The sequence below is a fragment of the Berghia stephanieae genome, chromosome 4 (genome assembly GCF_034508935.2).
Source record: "Berghia stephanieae isolate SIO BIC M18660-M18661 chromosome 4, UCSD_Bste_1.3, whole genome shotgun sequence".
NCBI lineage: Eukaryota > Metazoa > Mollusca > Gastropoda > Nudibranchia > Aeolidiidae > Berghia > Berghia stephanieae.
The window spans coordinates 27664257-27682614 of NC_088363.1; the positions used below are offsets into that span (position 1 = coordinate 27664257).

At 35.4% G+C, this 18358-nt stretch overlaps 1 protein-coding gene across 1 annotated transcript in view; it reads left to right on the top strand.

The window, feature by feature from the left end:
* Positions 1 to 18358, top strand: part of LOC144970355 (uncharacterized) — a 162496-nt gene that overhangs the window by 111465 nt on the left and 32673 nt on the right. Inside the window, 17 exon segments of the mRNA XM_078909906.1 lie at positions 533 to 621; positions 1024 to 1162; positions 1538 to 1761; positions 2046 to 2112; positions 3146 to 3282; positions 3911 to 4162; positions 4480 to 4607; positions 5246 to 5409; positions 5890 to 6013; positions 6798 to 6904; positions 7729 to 7866; positions 8846 to 9029; positions 9199 to 9368; positions 9760 to 9939; positions 10632 to 10828; positions 11078 to 11253; positions 11839 to 12024. Of these exon segments, the coding sequence (XP_078766032.1) occupies positions 533 to 621; positions 1024 to 1162; positions 1538 to 1761; positions 2046 to 2112; positions 3146 to 3282; positions 3911 to 4162; positions 4480 to 4607; positions 5246 to 5409; positions 5890 to 6013; positions 6798 to 6904; positions 7729 to 7866; positions 8846 to 9029; positions 9199 to 9368; positions 9760 to 9939; positions 10632 to 10828; positions 11078 to 11253; positions 11839 to 12024 (2662 nt within the window).

The following is an 18358-nucleotide window of genomic DNA, read 5'->3' on the forward strand; positions in this document are numbered from 1 at the left end:
AGACGAAATCAAAACCAATGCATTCAGATTACAATGTCTACATTCTCTTTTCAAAATGAATAATTGAGTTCAAATCAAAATATAGACCTTAAAATTTTCATTTTGACATGAGAGGGAGGTGTGGCTTCTTTAGAAGTTTATAACTTGAAGAATTTGCTTTAGGTGCTTGCTAAATCATGTTTGGCAATATAGGAGAGGCAAGAAGGTTATTGAGGCCAGATATCTACTTATCTTTGTTATTGTTCAATTGCTTGATACCAGCGTATTAGTTTATTTTGAATCGCATATGCTGGAAAAATAAGTAGGGATGACTATCAATACTAGATGAAGGAATATCAAAAGTTTAATAACCCGACTACCTTGTTTGTATTTTATTTAACTTAATTTCGTATTAATGAAGTGTTATCTCTATAAGGCCATTTAAATGAGATGATTCAATAAAGACATATGCTTGTTTGCTTGTTGTCAACTGTCGTTGAAAGTACTCAATATCAAAAGAATGTCAATTTGTTATTGTATATCTTATTTACAGGTCAACCTTGACAAAGAACGCAGTGAGAAGATGGCTTTTGAAAGCCAACTCAGGGACCGTTCTCGTGAGGTTTCTGATCTTCAAGACAGGTAATAAATTGATTCTGGTTATTGTGTATACATTATAATTGCATAGTTTGAAAATTCTCAAAAACAAACAAACAAAACAACCCAAGCACCCCCCCCCTGCCCTAAAAAAACAGCAAAAACAAAAACAAAAACAAACGAAAAAAAAATCCCAAAACTAATTTGGCTTATTTCAGTGCACTTGAAGAATGAAGGAATAAATGTAATGTATGCATCTTAAACGAAAAAAGGGAATTATCTATATGTTTACATTAGCATCAATATGTCCTTTTCATTGATTTGCGATGGACAATTTAAACAAAATTTATTTCCTATCAGAGTAGTTGAAATATTGGCATTGAACTTTGTTTCCCAATATTTATTTATCCAACTTTAAAAAAATATTAATCTCTCATCGTCGTCCAGGATAAATGATCTAACCATGAAGAACGAGAAACTGAAGATTCAACTAGAGGAGAAAGAGAAGATGGTCTCTATGTTGCAGAAGTCAATGACGCAGGTGGAGAAAGCTGTCGAGGTTCAAGAGACTGATGTGGCAAGACAGGTAAATAATCTAGAATTCTACCAATATAGTTGTCAGCCATAGTTTTGCAGTTTCACAATCAATAACTCTGCTTCAAGAGCAGTGATAGAAAATGGTTTATTCTATACAATTTTTTAGCTACATCCATTAATTTATTTTATACAAATTAAAATAAAATTTTAAAAAATTAAAGATAGAAACCCAATACATTTTCATGAAAAATTCTAAAATACATTTTAAAAACATAATTTTTGTGTCACTGTTTATGATGAAACCTATAAAAGTTCATTAAAAAAACAAAATACATGTTTATATTTCATTTTTTTCCTAATTCAAATTTAATATTTTAAAGTTCATGAATTAAATAAATGTTTGTTGTTGTACTTATTTTTAAAGGTTCGTGAAGACACAGAGGCTCTTCATTCTGCTCTCCGTAACATTGCCGAAGCTGTTATCAATGATGCTGACATTTCTACAGAGGAAAGTGAAGCGGATACTCTTCCTCGTCGAGCCATTTCTCCATCATTCAGAGCCCACTCTACATCACCTACCAGGTCGAAATCTCCATATGGACGACTCAGGTCCCCCAATCGATCGCCATCTCCAAGGGGACGGTCTAAGTGAGTTAATATTCCTTTTTTACAATGCTTTAATATATTTCATGAGGTTGTTACTTGACTTCAAGTTTGTACTTCACTTTGTATCAACCATCTTTTGTTTCATAATCTTTTTCTTGAAAATTGATAGAACTCCACAGTCACAATTCTTTTCTAAATTCTTTAGGTGAGTTCATTGCATCGATCAAAATAATCCATTCTGCTATATGTTGTGTGAAGTAAATCTGTCATAGTCTTCCTTTCAATTTTTGTGGCTATGACTTACAAAAGTGATCCTCTAATTTCAGGTCCCCTGCTTTCGCCGATGCTACCTTCTCTGCTGTTCAAGCAGCTCTCAACAAGAGACAACTACAGGTAAGACCAACCTCACTTGTCGTAAAATAGCAAATATCATAGAATGAACACTCACTTCCATCTTTTTTTGAGGCTTATTTCATCTGGCATTTCTTCTGACCACTATTTTTTCATGTATACTGACTTATTCAATGACCCTGAGTATTGTAGTTTATTGAAGTAAATATTGATTTGATTATGATGAAGTGTTTTTCACCAAATCCTTGCTTATTACTTCTGGCTAGAAAGGGGAAGGACCATCAAAATTCAGTCCAAAGCTTTTCATTTGTGTCCAAGCTTTTAATTTTTTTAAAAATCACAAAGCCCTCGTTTATTAGTTATTACTATTACTAATAATAGCAATGATATAATAGTATAATAAAGTTTTATTTTTAAGATTGTGATAATTTCATTTCGAAATTTGTTTTTAAACTTCATGCTCTAGAAATGCAAAACAATTATTGCTATTTTATTGATTACCTTATATGCACATGCAAAGGATGTGGTGGTGTACTGGATGCACTCAGCAATGAAATCACATTATATTATATTCCTATGAGTATAGCATGACACAGGAAAAAGGACCATACGCACATCAAATTACTTTATGCCATGTATTTTATTTGTTTTATTTGTTTTTACAATTAGAATATATTCAGACTGTAAAAAGATTAATAGCACCGTTATATTTTAAACATAGGTTTTATACTGACATACAATTTGGACTACAGTAACAAGTAGTTTATATATCCTGATAACAAGAAATGAAACAAGACATTGCTATGTGCAATATGTAAAACTGGAGGAAGACCATTAAGTTTTTCTATTTCTAGTCTACTTTGTTTTAATTTGTTTTTTGTTTTTTTGTTGTTGATAAGCTGCAGGGCGACTAAGCTCATTTTATTTTGATTCCATATAATATATTGTTAGTAATATTTTTATAAATCGATGCTTCCATTATTAATTACAAAAGAATAAAAAATGGTTTAACGTTTCAATTTCAATTTCAAATATTTATTTATTGTCGGCATTTAAAAAAAACTTGAATTTTTAGGTGTCTGACTTGCATGCCAAGCTGAATAACAGCCGTGACCACAATGTCAACTTGAAGAAAGCAATAGAGGAAGGAGAGAATGAGAGGAGGAGAATGGAAATGGCGATCATGAACCTTAAGGAGGATTTGGAGACTGTGTATGTATCAAAAATATTAGTCACATGATAAGATTAATTTAATTTACATAAGATGTTGCCTTTATCATTATTGACAGAGAATTACAACTGTATTGAATACAGTATTTCCTTGGAAACATATATTGTAGTGTAAAATAGAACTCTCCCGTGTCTATTTCTCTCTATCTTTCTATCTCCCTGGGTCTGTCTCTTTGTGTGTCTGTCTCCTCTCTCTCTCTCTCTCTCTCTCTCTCTCTCTCTCTCTCTCTCTCTCTCTATCTATCTCTCTCTCTCTCTCTCTCTCTCTCTCTCTCTTTTTTTTTTTTCTTCTCTCTATCTATCTATTCATTGAATTATTTATATACTACCTATTTGTGAACATGTTTACCATTTTATAGACTTAAATTATCATTCTATCATTCTTGCCTTGACTAATGTTAATTTAATCAGAACAATTATTGATGACATGAATGTTTAGATACGTTTCTCTTTCTTGGCCAGGCAATCAATTGCCACCCCTACTGTGGCAGGAGTTTTAATTTTATCACTGATATCATCCTCATCTGTTCATTTTTCTGACACTGTACAACTTGCCCATTGTCATTAATTAACAATTGTTCAATCTCATTAATTTTCTTCCCTTTAATAGCCGGAGAGAAAAGGATGACTCATCCAGGGACAGAGACCGCATCAAGAATGCCTTGAATGTGACAGGCAGTGAGAAGACACAGCTAGAACGTGTGAGGCAAGAGCTGAACACCCAGATTGAGTCCCTGCACAAGGAGAACGAGAAGCTTCAAGCTGTGAATGGAGAATTACAGAGGTCCAGAGATAATTTGGAAGATGAGAAGGATGACATCTTGAAGGACAAGGCACGTCAAATCAAGGAAAATGAAAGATGGTGCGTCTAACTGAGGCTTTGTTTTATGTACTTTTGCTATTTTGTTATGGACTGCAAGGCTGATGAATACCTTAGACTTGATAAACAAAATCACATCACTGCTTCATTCTCTTAATCTGTTTAAAAAAGGAGATAATTAGATTTTTAAAATACTTAATTTTATTATTAAACTTCATAATTAATGTACCTTATATAACTTGAATAACATTAATTTTAAAACAGTAAAAAAAATAATAATTAAAAACAGAGTCTAAGAGTTGAGCGATGCATGGATACTATTCATATTAATTTATTTTTAAAAAATTGTTTTTTTGCAGCCAAAGAGTGAATGATCAACTGGAGCAGAAGATTTCTGCTGTTAGAGAGGAGCTGGTAGCAACAAAGGAGGCTTTGAATAGAGCTCTTTTGGACAAAGAAGTTCTGGATGGACAGAACAGGGAAGTTGGTAAGGTTTTGATCTTTCAATTTTTTATATTTTTTAAAAATTTTTTGTGCCATGCATTTTAAGTTATTTATAATTTTATATAACTCCTAATTAATATGTGCTAACCTTTTGTCTAGCTTTGTCTAACATTATAGCACAATGATGGACAAGCATAGGAGTCGATATTGGTCCTGATCGCAGTTTGTTTGATGTCTGTTTTTTTACCGACCCCTTTGTCCTCCCAGCAGAGATGGATAGCTGAGTCTGTTTGATTTAACAGAGAGTACTTTGTGATAGACTTGCCTCATATCCAAAGAGTACCAGTTACTGTTCTTTAACACTACAGATTGTGATAAACTTTGCTGCATAGGCAGTAATGCTCTTATGAATGATTGTGTTGAAATTTATATATAATAATTTCATTAAGATTCAGTCATTAATATTAAGTTTGCATCTCTAAATTGCTTCGAGAGTTACAGACTGAAACATTTCAGAAGGAATCGCACTGTCTCTTGAACATTTTCATTTATTGGTGAATTTTATTATTTTTTCTTTGAGTAATTAAAGTTATAGTTTTTTCATAAATATAAATATAATATTGGCATCAGCAGAAAATATGATCCCTTGACTAAACGATGAAATCCTTTATCTTCAACTAGGGGATGCTCTGTCCAAATCTGAGCTCCAGAAAGCGGAGCTAGAAGTTGAAATCAACAAGCTGAAGACTGAGGAGGCTGCGCTCAAAGATGCTTTATTGAAAATGCAGGCTCTGAACGAAGGTCTTGGCCAAGACAAGATTGAACTCAACAGGCTTATCTTACAGGTAGAAGGGATCTTTTACTCTGTGATATTATCCTTGATCTAGTCTCATTAACAATGGAAATTGCCATTCCCTAAATGAAGAGTTTTTTATATGAGGAAGGCTGTGTCAAAAAGAGTGGAAAGCTTTGTACTTTCAGGCACATTTTAAAAAACTTTTTTGACAATAGAAAACATTTAAAATGTTGGATGTCTTTGATTTTATCAAGGGACAAAGAGCAGGAACCTGACGTAGAGTAACATGATTTTAAAAATAAAAGACAAACAACTTGTAGCAGACTTTAAATGTGGACCAGATACAAGAAGCCGAGCACAGATGATTGTGAAGACGGCCAAGCAATTACAACTCTCCTTAGCACAATCTAATTTGATTGAATGAAGGAATGAATGAATGAATAAATAATAAATATACGGATGAGTAAATGAACAACACTTTATGAAAAATTCAAATTCACATTTTTATGACCGTTTTATGTTACTACAGTTGGAGGCTGAGAAGTCTTCCCTATCTGGAGAAAAGTCTGCACTGGAACAGGAGAAGTCTGGCATCAGAGAGGAGTTGGTGAGAGTGGAGCAGGAGAAGATGGATCTTGACACAGAGAAACATGGTGGGTGATGACGACAGTTGTTTTATGGATATTGTTATTCTTTCTATATATTCTATATCTTTGTCATTGTCCACATTTTTATCTTTTATTTTACTTATGCTTTTCTGTTTGTTTTAAAAAAAAAGTTTTTATCATTAAAAGAATATGTTATTCAAAGTTTTGTAAATCTACAAATAATAGTAACCAAGGAAAAAATGATTGTTTTATTTCTAAGGGTTAGCCTTCCTAAAGTTATGTAATCAATCGATTTTTAAAAAAAAATCTGTCTCGTCTTTCCCATTTTTGATTTTCTGTTTGTTTTTCATATTTTCATTCATTCATTTATTCATTTGATTCCAATTGTTTTGTCTTTGTTTTTGTTTTTTCTTTGAGAGAAATTTTGATATTTAGTTTATAGGCAAAAACAATTTTGTAAATGATGTATTTTTCATTGACGATTCCCACTATTTAATTTTTATGTTTTGATAGTTGTTATGTATTTTATAACCTGAGTGTATTCTATCAGTATTTGTCTCGTCAACACGTAAGCAGTTCTTGCTTGACAAATTCATTACTTGCTCTTTTTTCCCCCCTGCTCTCAATTTAAACAATCTCCTTGTCTTATTTTTTTTAGCACAACTTTAAATTTTAGAGATAAAATCTTATGAACCATCCCATCATTTCCTATTTTGTTTGCACTAAATGATCCAAACGCGTCATAAAAACCATTGCATAACTCTTTTAACCAATCAAAACGAAACATTCTCTATGCTGATCTCTTTCTCTCTTTTTCCATTTCCTCCAGGTCTGAACCACACGCTTGAGTTGTCAGAACTGACCAGACAACAACTGGAGGACGAAATCATGGGTCTCACTAAGGAAAAGCAGGAAGTCATTGCACAATTCAACATAGTAAGTAGCTCGTGCAATAATTCTGAGTTTTAAGATTTCAATTGAAATATTTATTAATCGTTGATATCAGTTTACAATTTCTCATAAGTACATATAAAAAGAATTACATTTTCCTAATGCAGTCAATCTAAGACACTGAAATGGAAACTCATGAACTCTGAGATTTAAGACAGTTTAATATGGTAATGGTATTAATTCACTTATGATGTCAGTTCTACGGATAAACAGCCATGGCTGGTATGACAATTGTTTTTTTTTAAATTAAAAAAAAATATTTATGGCACTTAAACACTTTTCTCAGTTCTCTTTATTGGCTGTAGGCATTGAACACTGTTTGGTTGTCCTTATAATTATTTTATTTTAACTAAAGAAAAAAAATGATGTAGAGACAGGAAATTTGTAGGTAGAGGATATGAGAGGAGGGAGAGAGAGAGAGAGAGAGAGAGAGAGAGAGAGAGAGAGAGAGAGAGAGAGAGAGAGAGAGTGTGTGTGTGTGTGTGTGTGTGTGTGTCTAACTGTCATCTTAATTAAACAATATTACCAATAATCAGAGAACAAAGGAGATGGGGAAAAATCCTCTAGATTGTACCGGAATGATCATAAAATAAGGGTACACAGTGATATTAGTACTTAGATGGAATGAAAACCCAAACCATTTTGTAGGGTAAGAGGATTAGCCTCACTTGTGTCCATTCCTCCCCCCCCCCCCCCCCCCCCCCCCCCCCCCAGCCTCCTTAAGCTTAGTCCCACCCATCTCTTCACACCAAAATATGTGTAGTACTATTATACTATTTTTTCTTCTTCATCCTCCTTCATTACCCCAGGTTTCCAGGCAAAAGCAGGCACTGTCAGATGAGTTGCTGTCTGCTCGTCGTGAGATTGAGCGTCTGCAGGCAGCCTTGGATCGCATTGCCAAGGAGAAAGAGAACCTGACTAATGAGAAGGGAGAACTTGTCGTACAGGTGGGAACAAAGAAAATAAAAAGGCAGTTGGTTATCTCTGTTGATTTATAGTGTTATGTTGTTTTCTTTATTGTCAAGGCTGTGAATGAAGATTAGTATATGTCATGTGTGAAGTGAGGATAGCAGTGTTTTAGTACTGCAGTTTACTTTATTTGAAATATCAAAAGCTAGTGTTTCCTGTGTGAATAAGAAAAGTTATGATTTGGGAGTGTTTATGATTCCAAGGTTTAATCTCTCTCTCTCTCTCTCTCTCTCTTCTTCTCTCTCTCTCTCTCTCTCTCTCCCCTTCCTCTCTCTCTTCTCTCTCTCTCTCTCTCTCTCTCTCTCTCTCTCTCTCTCCTCTATCTTCTCATTCTCTCTCCTTACATCCCTTCTCTCTCTCTCCCCTCTCTCTTCTCTCCCCTCTCTCTCTCCTCTCTCTCTCTCTTCCTCCTCTTCTCTCTCTCTCTCTCTCTCTCTCTCTCTCTCTCTCCTCTCTCTTCTCTCTCTCTTCTCTCTCTCTCTCTCTCTCTCTCTCTCTCTCTCTCTCTCTCTCTCTCTCTCTCTCTCTCTCTCTCTCTCTCTCTCTCTCTCTCTCTCTCTCTCTCTCTCTCTCTCTCTCTCTCTCCTTGAATGTTCCAATATCGATGGTCCACTGTAACATGCGACTCTTTAGAAACTATTCGTTATTAATGAAGCCAGTCTGTCTGTTTTGGATCATTTTTGCATCCTAAAAAATTTGATAAATACTAGTTTCCATTGTTTCCATATTTGTAATAACTGAATGTTTTTGTCTTCTTATGAGACTCAGCATAAACTTTACCTTTTGTCTTTGGGCCTCATTTTGATTTTGAGATTAAACCCCTCCCATTTAGTTACAAAAGCTTAATATTAGTAATACTTTTAAGGTTAAGAAAAATAATTCATTCAATTCCCCCATTCTTTAAATTTTTGTATCATTTTGTATCATTTACATTGTTTATTACATTTCTTATTTCAGGTGACTGCTTGTGAGAGAGAGAACAGACAACAGAGCGAGATGATTTCAGCTTATGCAGCAGACAAGGACAGTCTGGAGAATTCCCTGTACGAGGCACAGCAGGCCATTACCCAGTTGGAGATTAGGAAGGCACAGCTGGAAGGAGAAAACCAGGAACTCATTGTCAAGAAAGAAAATCTGCAATGTACGTTCTGGCTTTGTGTGGTGTTAAATTTTGAGCAGTTGTAATTTGGGTTTTGATATTCTTTTTTCATCACGTAAATTAAGGCTCAAATGTCTCCTTGCAATGTTGCATGCAACTGGGATGGAATATTAAAATTATTATAGCTTTTTTTCATATCTTTTTCATACAGCTGAGATTTCACATTTGGAGAAAGAGAAGGTGACTGACTTTGAGCGTTTTGAAATTGCCAAGGATGGCCTTAACCAGCGTCTGCAGCAACTTGAACGCGACTCTCAGATGGCTTTGACACAAGAAAAACAGGCACATGAGGAAGATGTGGAACGTTTGTGCCGTGAGCGGGTAAGAAAGTGTTGTGATTTCACGAGTGAGCAAAACTGCCACTTAAACCAGTAAAATTCAATTCATTCAATTAAATAAATATGATCATAGCAAAACTATCTGTCAAACCAGGAAAGTCCAAATCTATCAATTTAAAAGGCTATATTTAGATGATTTCTTCAGATTCTGATTTTTGTACTTGTGTCAGATGAAGATAGCTAATAAATAAATTAAAACAAATGTATTTATCAAGTAACATCTTGACATCAGATTTAGTTACAGATCGTATGTTTAGTCAAAATGAAATTGTTTGATTATTTTTTTAAAAATAAAAAGCTTTATAAATAACAAAAATAATAGAAATAATACATTAGGAGATCTGCCTTTTTATTTTTATCTTTTTGACGTCTAGGACAGCCAGCGTGTGGAGCTTGAGAATGACCGAGACCGTTTGATCCACGAACACAACCTGGAGAAGGAAGAGATGACAAATATGGCAGACAAGAGGCAAGAGGAACTTTTGCAAGAACTGGCTACACTCCAGAGGGATAGGGATGACTCGCTGCTCATTGCTGAAAACGACAGGCAGCAGGTTAGGATTTGTTGTTTGTATTTGAATAATAATGAAAAAAAAACTACACTTTTTTTTGAGCGTCATCTAAAGCTGAGGCATTCCATGAAGCTATTTCTTAAAAAAATGAAAGTGCCTGAAGCAGGGCTGGAACCAGGGGCTTCCAAGGTTACATTGCAGTGTCTTAACCCCCCCTTAAATGATAAATAGATCAATAAATATGTGCAACATATACTTGATCTTGATTTTTTTTTGTTCTGCCTGCAGGCCACACAGAACCAAATTTCCATTATACGCACTTCAAGCTGCCCATTAAGTGTCCTATTTACATTTGTGCTTTTAGCTCTTTCAAATTCCATCTCACACCTGAGTTGAGGGGATTCTAAAATTGAGTAATGGCTTTAATGTCATAATAAAACTTTTTTAGGTATTTTTATATAGCATAAAGTTGGACGTACTCAATTAAAGAAAAAAAATAAAAAATAAATTGGCTCCATTTAGGTATTGTTTTGCATGGCTGTTAAAATTTTTATTCATAGGCCAGCAGCCTATGTAAAAGTAGCTACCACTTGCTACAGATCTTTTCAACTAAAGAAACTGTCATAGTTCTTCATCTCCATAGTCTTTAAGAATAAAGCATTACTTTATTTTTCATTTATGGTCGTTGTTATTACATTTTAATTGCATGCCATACTGTCTACCCTTATTTTAAGGTCATTTCTTTGATCGAGCAAGAAAAGGCAACTCTGCTAGAAAAGAATGCTGGTCTTTTGTCAGACCTGACTGAGGCCGGTGTTGAATACGAACGCCTCAAGCGTGAGACAATGGCTCAGCAAGAACAGGACAGAAACAGCATCAACAGTCTGCAGGGAGAACTTAAGAACTTCAGGTCTCAGTTTGAGGAAACTACGTAAGTTTGAAACTTTGTTTTAGCTGTTTTAAAATATTTATGACTGAATTAATTTTTTGTTGTTGTTATTTTTAGAGGAGGAGGGGGGGGGGGGGGGGGGGGGGGGGGGGGGGGGGGGGGGGGGGGGTTAATCTCAAATTAATTGCAAGTTATTTAAAGAATAGAAATTATTTCAGCATGCTAGGATATTTTTTTTTTACTTCATGTCAGAAGTAAAGACTAAAATGTATTTCTTTTTTTGTGTTTTAGTGAGGCTCATGAGAAAGAAGTGAAGGACTTGGGTTGTCAGATCCGCGACATTGCCAGGCAAAGGGAAGCAGCCCTCAGGGAAGTGGCAGAACTGAAGACTCAACTCAAACTGGTTGAAGAGACGAGAGATGCTATCAGAAGAGACTTGATTGAAGCCAACAGAGCAATTCGTGAAGGTGGGTGAAGCTAGAATACATGTTCAATAACATTTGAGAAAATAAAAACTAAAAAAGATATACGCAACCAAGGTTTGTGTCATATAATAAAGTTTTAATTTTATGTTGATGGCCAAACGGTGCAGTTATATTGGTGAAGGTTTTTTTTATTATACTTACTGTGAATACATTTACAAATTAAACTGTGATTTAAGAATGGTAAGGTGTGAATTAAGAACCACAGCCATCTCGTATAGTTACAGTTTTTTAAAAACTTAAATTTCGAAATTTTCTCCCAAAATATGCAGGCTTTGTATTTTTAGCCTGTGACAAGTGTGAGTTGGAAACCTTGTCTGTTTGATTGTTAATCTTTTGCTCAAATAGTTGAGCTTCCAGGTTCAGATTTAAAAATGTGTCTACACTATTCTCCCTCCTCCCCCCTATCTTGTAGAACATGTTGGCTATTATTATTATTTATCATTATTATTATTATTATTATTATTATTATTATTATTATTATTATTATTATTATTATTATTATTATTAATTATTATTATTATCATCATTTTTATTATCATTTTTATTATTATTTTCTTTGACTTTCAGGTGAGGAAATCAAGGACCAGATGCGTCGTGAGATCGTGGACACCAAACGTGCTGTGAATGAGGAGATCCGCGAGAAGGAGCTGATTGGCAAGACAGCTGATGACATGAGAAATAAGGTGAAGAAGCTGGAGGGAGACAAGACAGAGATGAATCGTATCATTCAAGAGGCCAAGCAGAAAATTGGAGGTAGGTTTTACCACTTTTAACTCTTTTAACTTATTTCCTTTATTGTAATGAGGACAAAATTAGGAAAAGGTGTGTATGAACCAGTGCCCTTTTATATCGCCACTTGGGATAAATTTTTTTTCTTGTAATTTTCTTTCTTCTTTGTCTGGCACTTTTCCATGCACACCTTTTCAGATTTGTATCCTACACCAGTACCAGTGCCTGCTCCGTAATGTTTGTCCGTCTGAATGATGTAAATGTTGCTGCTTGAAGTTCGAAGAAATAAATAACAATCTGAAATTGAATATAAGCTTCATTTTAGTATACGAAAACAGATAAAATGGACGTTTCAGGTTTTCCCTTTATCAACAAAACAGGATGAGGAAACACTACAGACGAATGAGATAATGTGGTAGTGGTGTTGTTAAGATGAATCATTCATCTTAACAACGTCACTACCTAATATTAATATTTTTTTTTTATATCGTTGGGTAAGGCACTTTACACAGCTTACCACTCTCGACTCAAAGAGGTGAATGAGAACTTGATTGTAGTCAGTGAAGGATATTGCCAGACTTTTAGGAAAATAAAAGGATACACAAGAAAATGACTAACGATTTGGATCCATAGTTTATGTTCTGGGAAAAGAAGTAACAATGTGATGCTTGGGTATGCTGATTTAATAATCAATATTATCATTAATATTATTAGTTTTTAGATTTTTTCAGTTTAGTTTATTTTTTCTTTTTCTATCCCATTTTTTTTTTGCCTATACCCAACAATACGACTAAGAGATGCTTTTTTATTTCCTGTCTTGTTTTTAACCTCTTATATCATAAGCATTGCCTTCTTCAAACTTGATAAAGTTTTGATGTCTCCTCCTCCTCCTGCTGCTTCTCCTATCCTCCTCCTCCGCCTGTCTTCTTCTTCTTCTTCTTCTTCTTCTTCTTCTTCTTCTTCTTCTTCTTCTTCTTCTTGCTCACCCAGGCTTCATCATATTGACAAATTCCACTAGCCATTTGCAAGAACAAACACAAACAAATACAGTTTTTCCCTCGATCAATACTCAATACGTGAATTCAACAAACTAACATCCTGACATAATAGACATCACAGGCCCCACATCATTTCAACGTGTTTTCCACAAACACAAAAACACCGGGAGGATTGAATGCCTGGAGTGAAAAGATTAGTGTTTGATTATTGATTAGATTGTGGTGGGCGCAGTGTGACTTTTGCATCTAATAGACTTTAACTTGAACCTCTTCTTCTTCTTCTTCATCTTCTTCTTCTTCTTCTTCTTCTTCTTTTTCTTCTTCTTCTTCTTTTTCTTCTTCTTCTTCTTCTTCCTTTTCCTCCTCCCCCTCCTGCTTCTCCACCCGTGCCTTTTCTTCCTTATCTTTCTTCACCTTCTTGTTTCATTTCCTCCTCATCTCTATCCTCCTCCTTCCACTCATCTTTTCTCCTCTCTCCTTCCTCCTTCATCTTATCTCCTCCTCCTCCTTCTCCACGAGTTATTCTCCTTCTCCTCCTCCACGTCATCGTTATTCCTCCTCCTCATCATCGTTATTCCTCCTCCACGTCATCGTCATCCTCCTCCACATCATCGTTATTCCTCCTCCTCCACGTCATCGTTATTCCTCTTCCTCCACATCATCGTTATTCCTCCTCCTCCACGTCATCGTTATTCCTCCTCCTCCACGTCATCGTTATTCCTCCTCCTCCACGCCATCGTTATACCTCCTCCTCCACGTCATCGTTATTCCTCCTCCTCCACGCCATCGTTATTCTTCCTCCTCCACGCCATCGTTATTCTTCCTCCTCCACGCCATCGTTATTCCTCCTCCTCCACGTCATCGTTATTCCTCCTCCTCCACGTCATTGTTATTCCTCCTCCTCCACATCATCGTTATTCCTCCTCCTCCACGTCATCGTTATTCTCCTCCTCCTCCACATCATCATTATTCTCCTCCTCCATGTCCTTCTCTCCTTCCTCCTCCTCGATTTCCACCTCCTCCTCCCCCTCCTCCTCCTCTCCTTCCTCCTCGATTTCCACCTCCTCCTCTTCCTTCTCCTCTTTGTCTTTCTTTTTTGTTGGCCACTAGTTGAATTGTGGTCTTCTAAAATCATCTTCCTTTTAAAAATTTATTTCATTGTTTTTTTGTTTGTTTTTTTTTTGACATTGATTTGACTTATATGCACGAAAAGATTTATCCGGTTTCTTCATGGCTAATTCTTCTCACTTCATGAAAATTCTTGGTTGCCTCCCCTGATAAGAACTTGTAACAGGGAAACCATTTTACTTTTTTAAAAAGTGAGTTAAGTATTTGATAGGGTTTGTTTAATTATTTATTTATTTTTGGGATTTAAAAAAACATTTATTATTTAAGAAGAAAATATATTCTATTCAGTGACGAATGTATAAAAGAGGAAGAAGAGGAAGAGGAAGGAAAAGAAGAAGGAGGAGAAGAAGAAGAAGAAGAGGAAGAAGAAGAAGAAGAAGAAGAAGAAGAAGAAGAAGAAGAAGAAGAAGAAGAAGAAGAAGAAGAAGAAGAAGAAGAAGAAGAAGAAGAAGAAGAAGAAGAGTCGGAGGAGGAGGAGGAAGAAGACGATGACGAGGACAGGGGGAGTAGTAGGAGAAGGACTATGAGGATGAGGTGGAAGAGATTGAGGACTAGGAATAGAAAAAATATGAATAGGAGGAGGAGGAGGCGACCTAGAAATAGAAGAAGAGGGCTATGACGCAAATCCACCCCCCCCCCCCTCCCTCCAGACCAGAGCCCCTCTCTTTGGTCTGTGATCCACCCTGTCGCTAGCGCCTCTTCACTACTTAGACGTGTATATTAGGCAATAGCTATTCGTCAGTATTGACGAATAGACCATTAAAGTATATCCGTGAAGCCCTATCAAGTCGTTAGTGAGCTTGGTTCCAAATGAGTCGAGACGATGTTTATTTGTGTGTTTCAAGATATGAGGTATCTAGCTATTGAACAACGTGGCAGAATGAATCTGACCATAGGCAAAAAATGACAGTTAATTTGATCTTAATACGAACCATTGTTAGAAAGTGAAAAAAATAAACTATTTATAAATGATTCACTTGAAAATTCAATTCAATCTACCTACCCAGAAATGACGACCAAATCCCCCCCCCCCCCCCCCCATCCCCTCTTGTATGGAAGAAATAGAGAGAGAGAGAGAGAGAGAGAGAGAGAGAGAGAGAGAGAGAGAGAGAGAGAGAGAGAGAGAGAGAGAGAGAGAGAGTACAGTCCAGTCAAGATCACCGATACCTATCTATTAATCCTTTTTCCTGATTCGCTTCATTTGATACACCCGTCCCCTAGGTAGGGGTTGGAACTATGAAGACTTTCGCCTTTTTTCACTTCGTTATTCAGTTTGAAACAAATACACCACAAAACGGTATTCATGTTCAGCCAGTGGAACAGATAGCATTACTGAGAATGTTTTATAGGACTGTGATTGATCTGTATTGAAATGTGAATCCTGAAAGGAAAGACATAAAAGGTAAACGAGATATCATTATTGGTCGTGACTGTTATGAATGTAGTCGGCGAGGTCTTTTCTTATTTTTGTTTTTTTTCACTATCAATAATGATACGTTGAGCAAAATATTTATCTTTTATATATTCGTTAATGAATAGAATATGATTTTGTGTTAAATTTGATATGTATGTAGTTCCGGTTAACACCCCCCCCCCCCCACACACACACACACCGCCCTGTCTTTGAAAGACACCCCGCGATGTGTACAATTTACTGTCAACTTTCAAACTTTCATTCGTGATGTGTAAAATATATGGACAAAATTAATCCACAATGCATGGGATGGCATTTTAACTTTTACAGAAGGATGGATTGAATACACATTCTTGTAGAGCATGAATTCTGAACCACGTATATAGATGCTGGATCGATTTGTGCAGGAGAGTCAGTTGACTTTTTGTTATTTTATTCTACAATTTAGATAGTTGTGATTTAATGTGTTCATATATTATTTCAATGCAAATTGCTGACGAAGTGGGAAATTGGAACCGCTTTAGATAAGTCTGTAGTTGATAGCCTTTTGATCACCTTGCTCAAATACCATTGGAATGTTTGATACAGTTTCATACAAAATAATTACTTACGCTCACCAAGATGAAACAGTCATTTATTATGTTGTCTTGTTTAGAAGAAACAAAAGCAAATAAACCAATAAGTAGCTGAATAAATAAATAAATAAATGAATAAATAAATAAATAAGTAGATAAATAAATAATGAAATAAATGAACGAATAAAATAAAATGAAATACCGGAACTTTTGTGCCAATCTTAAAGGAACGCGTAAAAAGTTTCGAAATTCTATATCTACTCGGCTCGGAATCTGTGTGGTTCGCAAATCTGAACCATGGTAAGTGAAAAGTGCAAGGCATTATATGCAAGTATTTTACATGTTCTATCATAGACCACATCGTTACTGTCGTTTTGCATCATAGTCCTTTCAAACACACATATACACACAAAAAGCGCGCGCGCACACTGACACACAAACCCACAAAAAACCCCCAAAAAAACCAACAAAACAAACAAGAAACCAATATGTAAAAAAAAAAAACCAAGAACAAATATAAATACAAAGTAAGAAAAAAACAAAGTCTTAAAAGGTAAAAAAAAAACTGCTTTAACGACATGGTCTAATTATTTGCAGGCCTTTCCAACATTGTCTGACAACTGATCAATAAATCCTTAACTAAACATTGCTAAATTCTATTTCGGTCATTAATAATTGTAGATTGATCGATCGACGTGATCACTGGGAATGATTCCATGAAAGCCATGCGAAATGAGACAAAAGTAAGTCCTTCAGAGCCATTAGCTCCAGAGAGCTGGAGTTTATCCCGGTTTCCGTGGCGTCGTGAAACGGACCATAGTGTGGCTGGCTATCCTTTGGATAGGACGCTAGTCAATCGCAAAGCTCTTTCCGTCAGATCTCACCGACTCACCTTTGCGTGTGAATTGTGAAGCGAATACTTTACCAACTGAGCCGTCGGGACCATCTCTTGTTATTAGGAACTTGTACACTCGAAATCACAAAAGTACTATTTCATTGATAAAATTTAGACGCTAACAAAACGTCTGACCGGTAATCAGGGGAACTGAGGTTCGATACCCGCCCTCGATAAAGGCAGGCTGATTTTTAATTTTTTTTTTTTTTTTTTTGTTGGGGGCGGAGGTTCTTGTTATTTATTTCAGATTTGTCTGGAACTGTTTCCAATACAATATATTTTTAAACAAATGTTATACTTAAACTAATTTTCGAGTTGTTTTTGTTTGTTTGGATGCATATTTTCCCCCCTAAACGCGAGTGCCACATGGTAAAATGATAAAGAATAGGAAAATAGAAAACACGCAAATTTAAGGTGGAAGTGAAAAAATTATTGTCTCGAGAAAAGAAGAGCAAGTCATAATGGACCCGACGCTAGTGAACGTTTACTTACTGTGCATTTTCATTCAGCAGGTGGTTAATCTAATGCAGCATAAACGATTGTCTGGTTAATTTCTGAGTGGACATAACCGATTTGTTGTTCACTGGTTGAATGGACTAAACACACACACACACACACACAAACACACGCACACATACACACACAAGCATACTTGCATACACGCACGCACACACACACACACATACATACATGCATACATACATACACACGCACATACGACATGCACACACGCACATACCCATCACACACACACATATATAAACTCACATACACGCACACACACACACACACACACAAACTCACACACAAATATTTAGACGAAATTGATGTCTCAATTTTGCAAATTCGGTGACAAACGCACTCCCCTTATAGACAAAATTAAAAAAAAATAATAATAATAATAATAAAAATAATAATAATAATAATAATAATAATAATAATAATAATAATAATAATAATAATAATAATAATAATAAAAATAAAAGAAAAATATTTAACCCCAGAATCAACTCTGCTTGAGATTTAAATTCATAACGAATTTCACATTTCTTCTGCCGTTTTGGACAGCTTTTATTTTCTCTCTTTCTCCCTTTATTTCTTTATTTACATTTTGTAAAAAATATCTTTCAAAATAACAGTTGGCGATGCTGAAACTAATAGGTTGGGACGACAAACATACCAGAAGGCATCACGAAAAAAATAAAAATCCTCTTTTATTAATAAACTTTCGACGCTATCAGCAGGTCTAACGGCGCTCGCTATCAATAGGAAATTATAATAAAATATTTGCATATATATTGGTATACCCCATACATGCCACAGAGTTGTTTGAAGTCGGTTATTATTG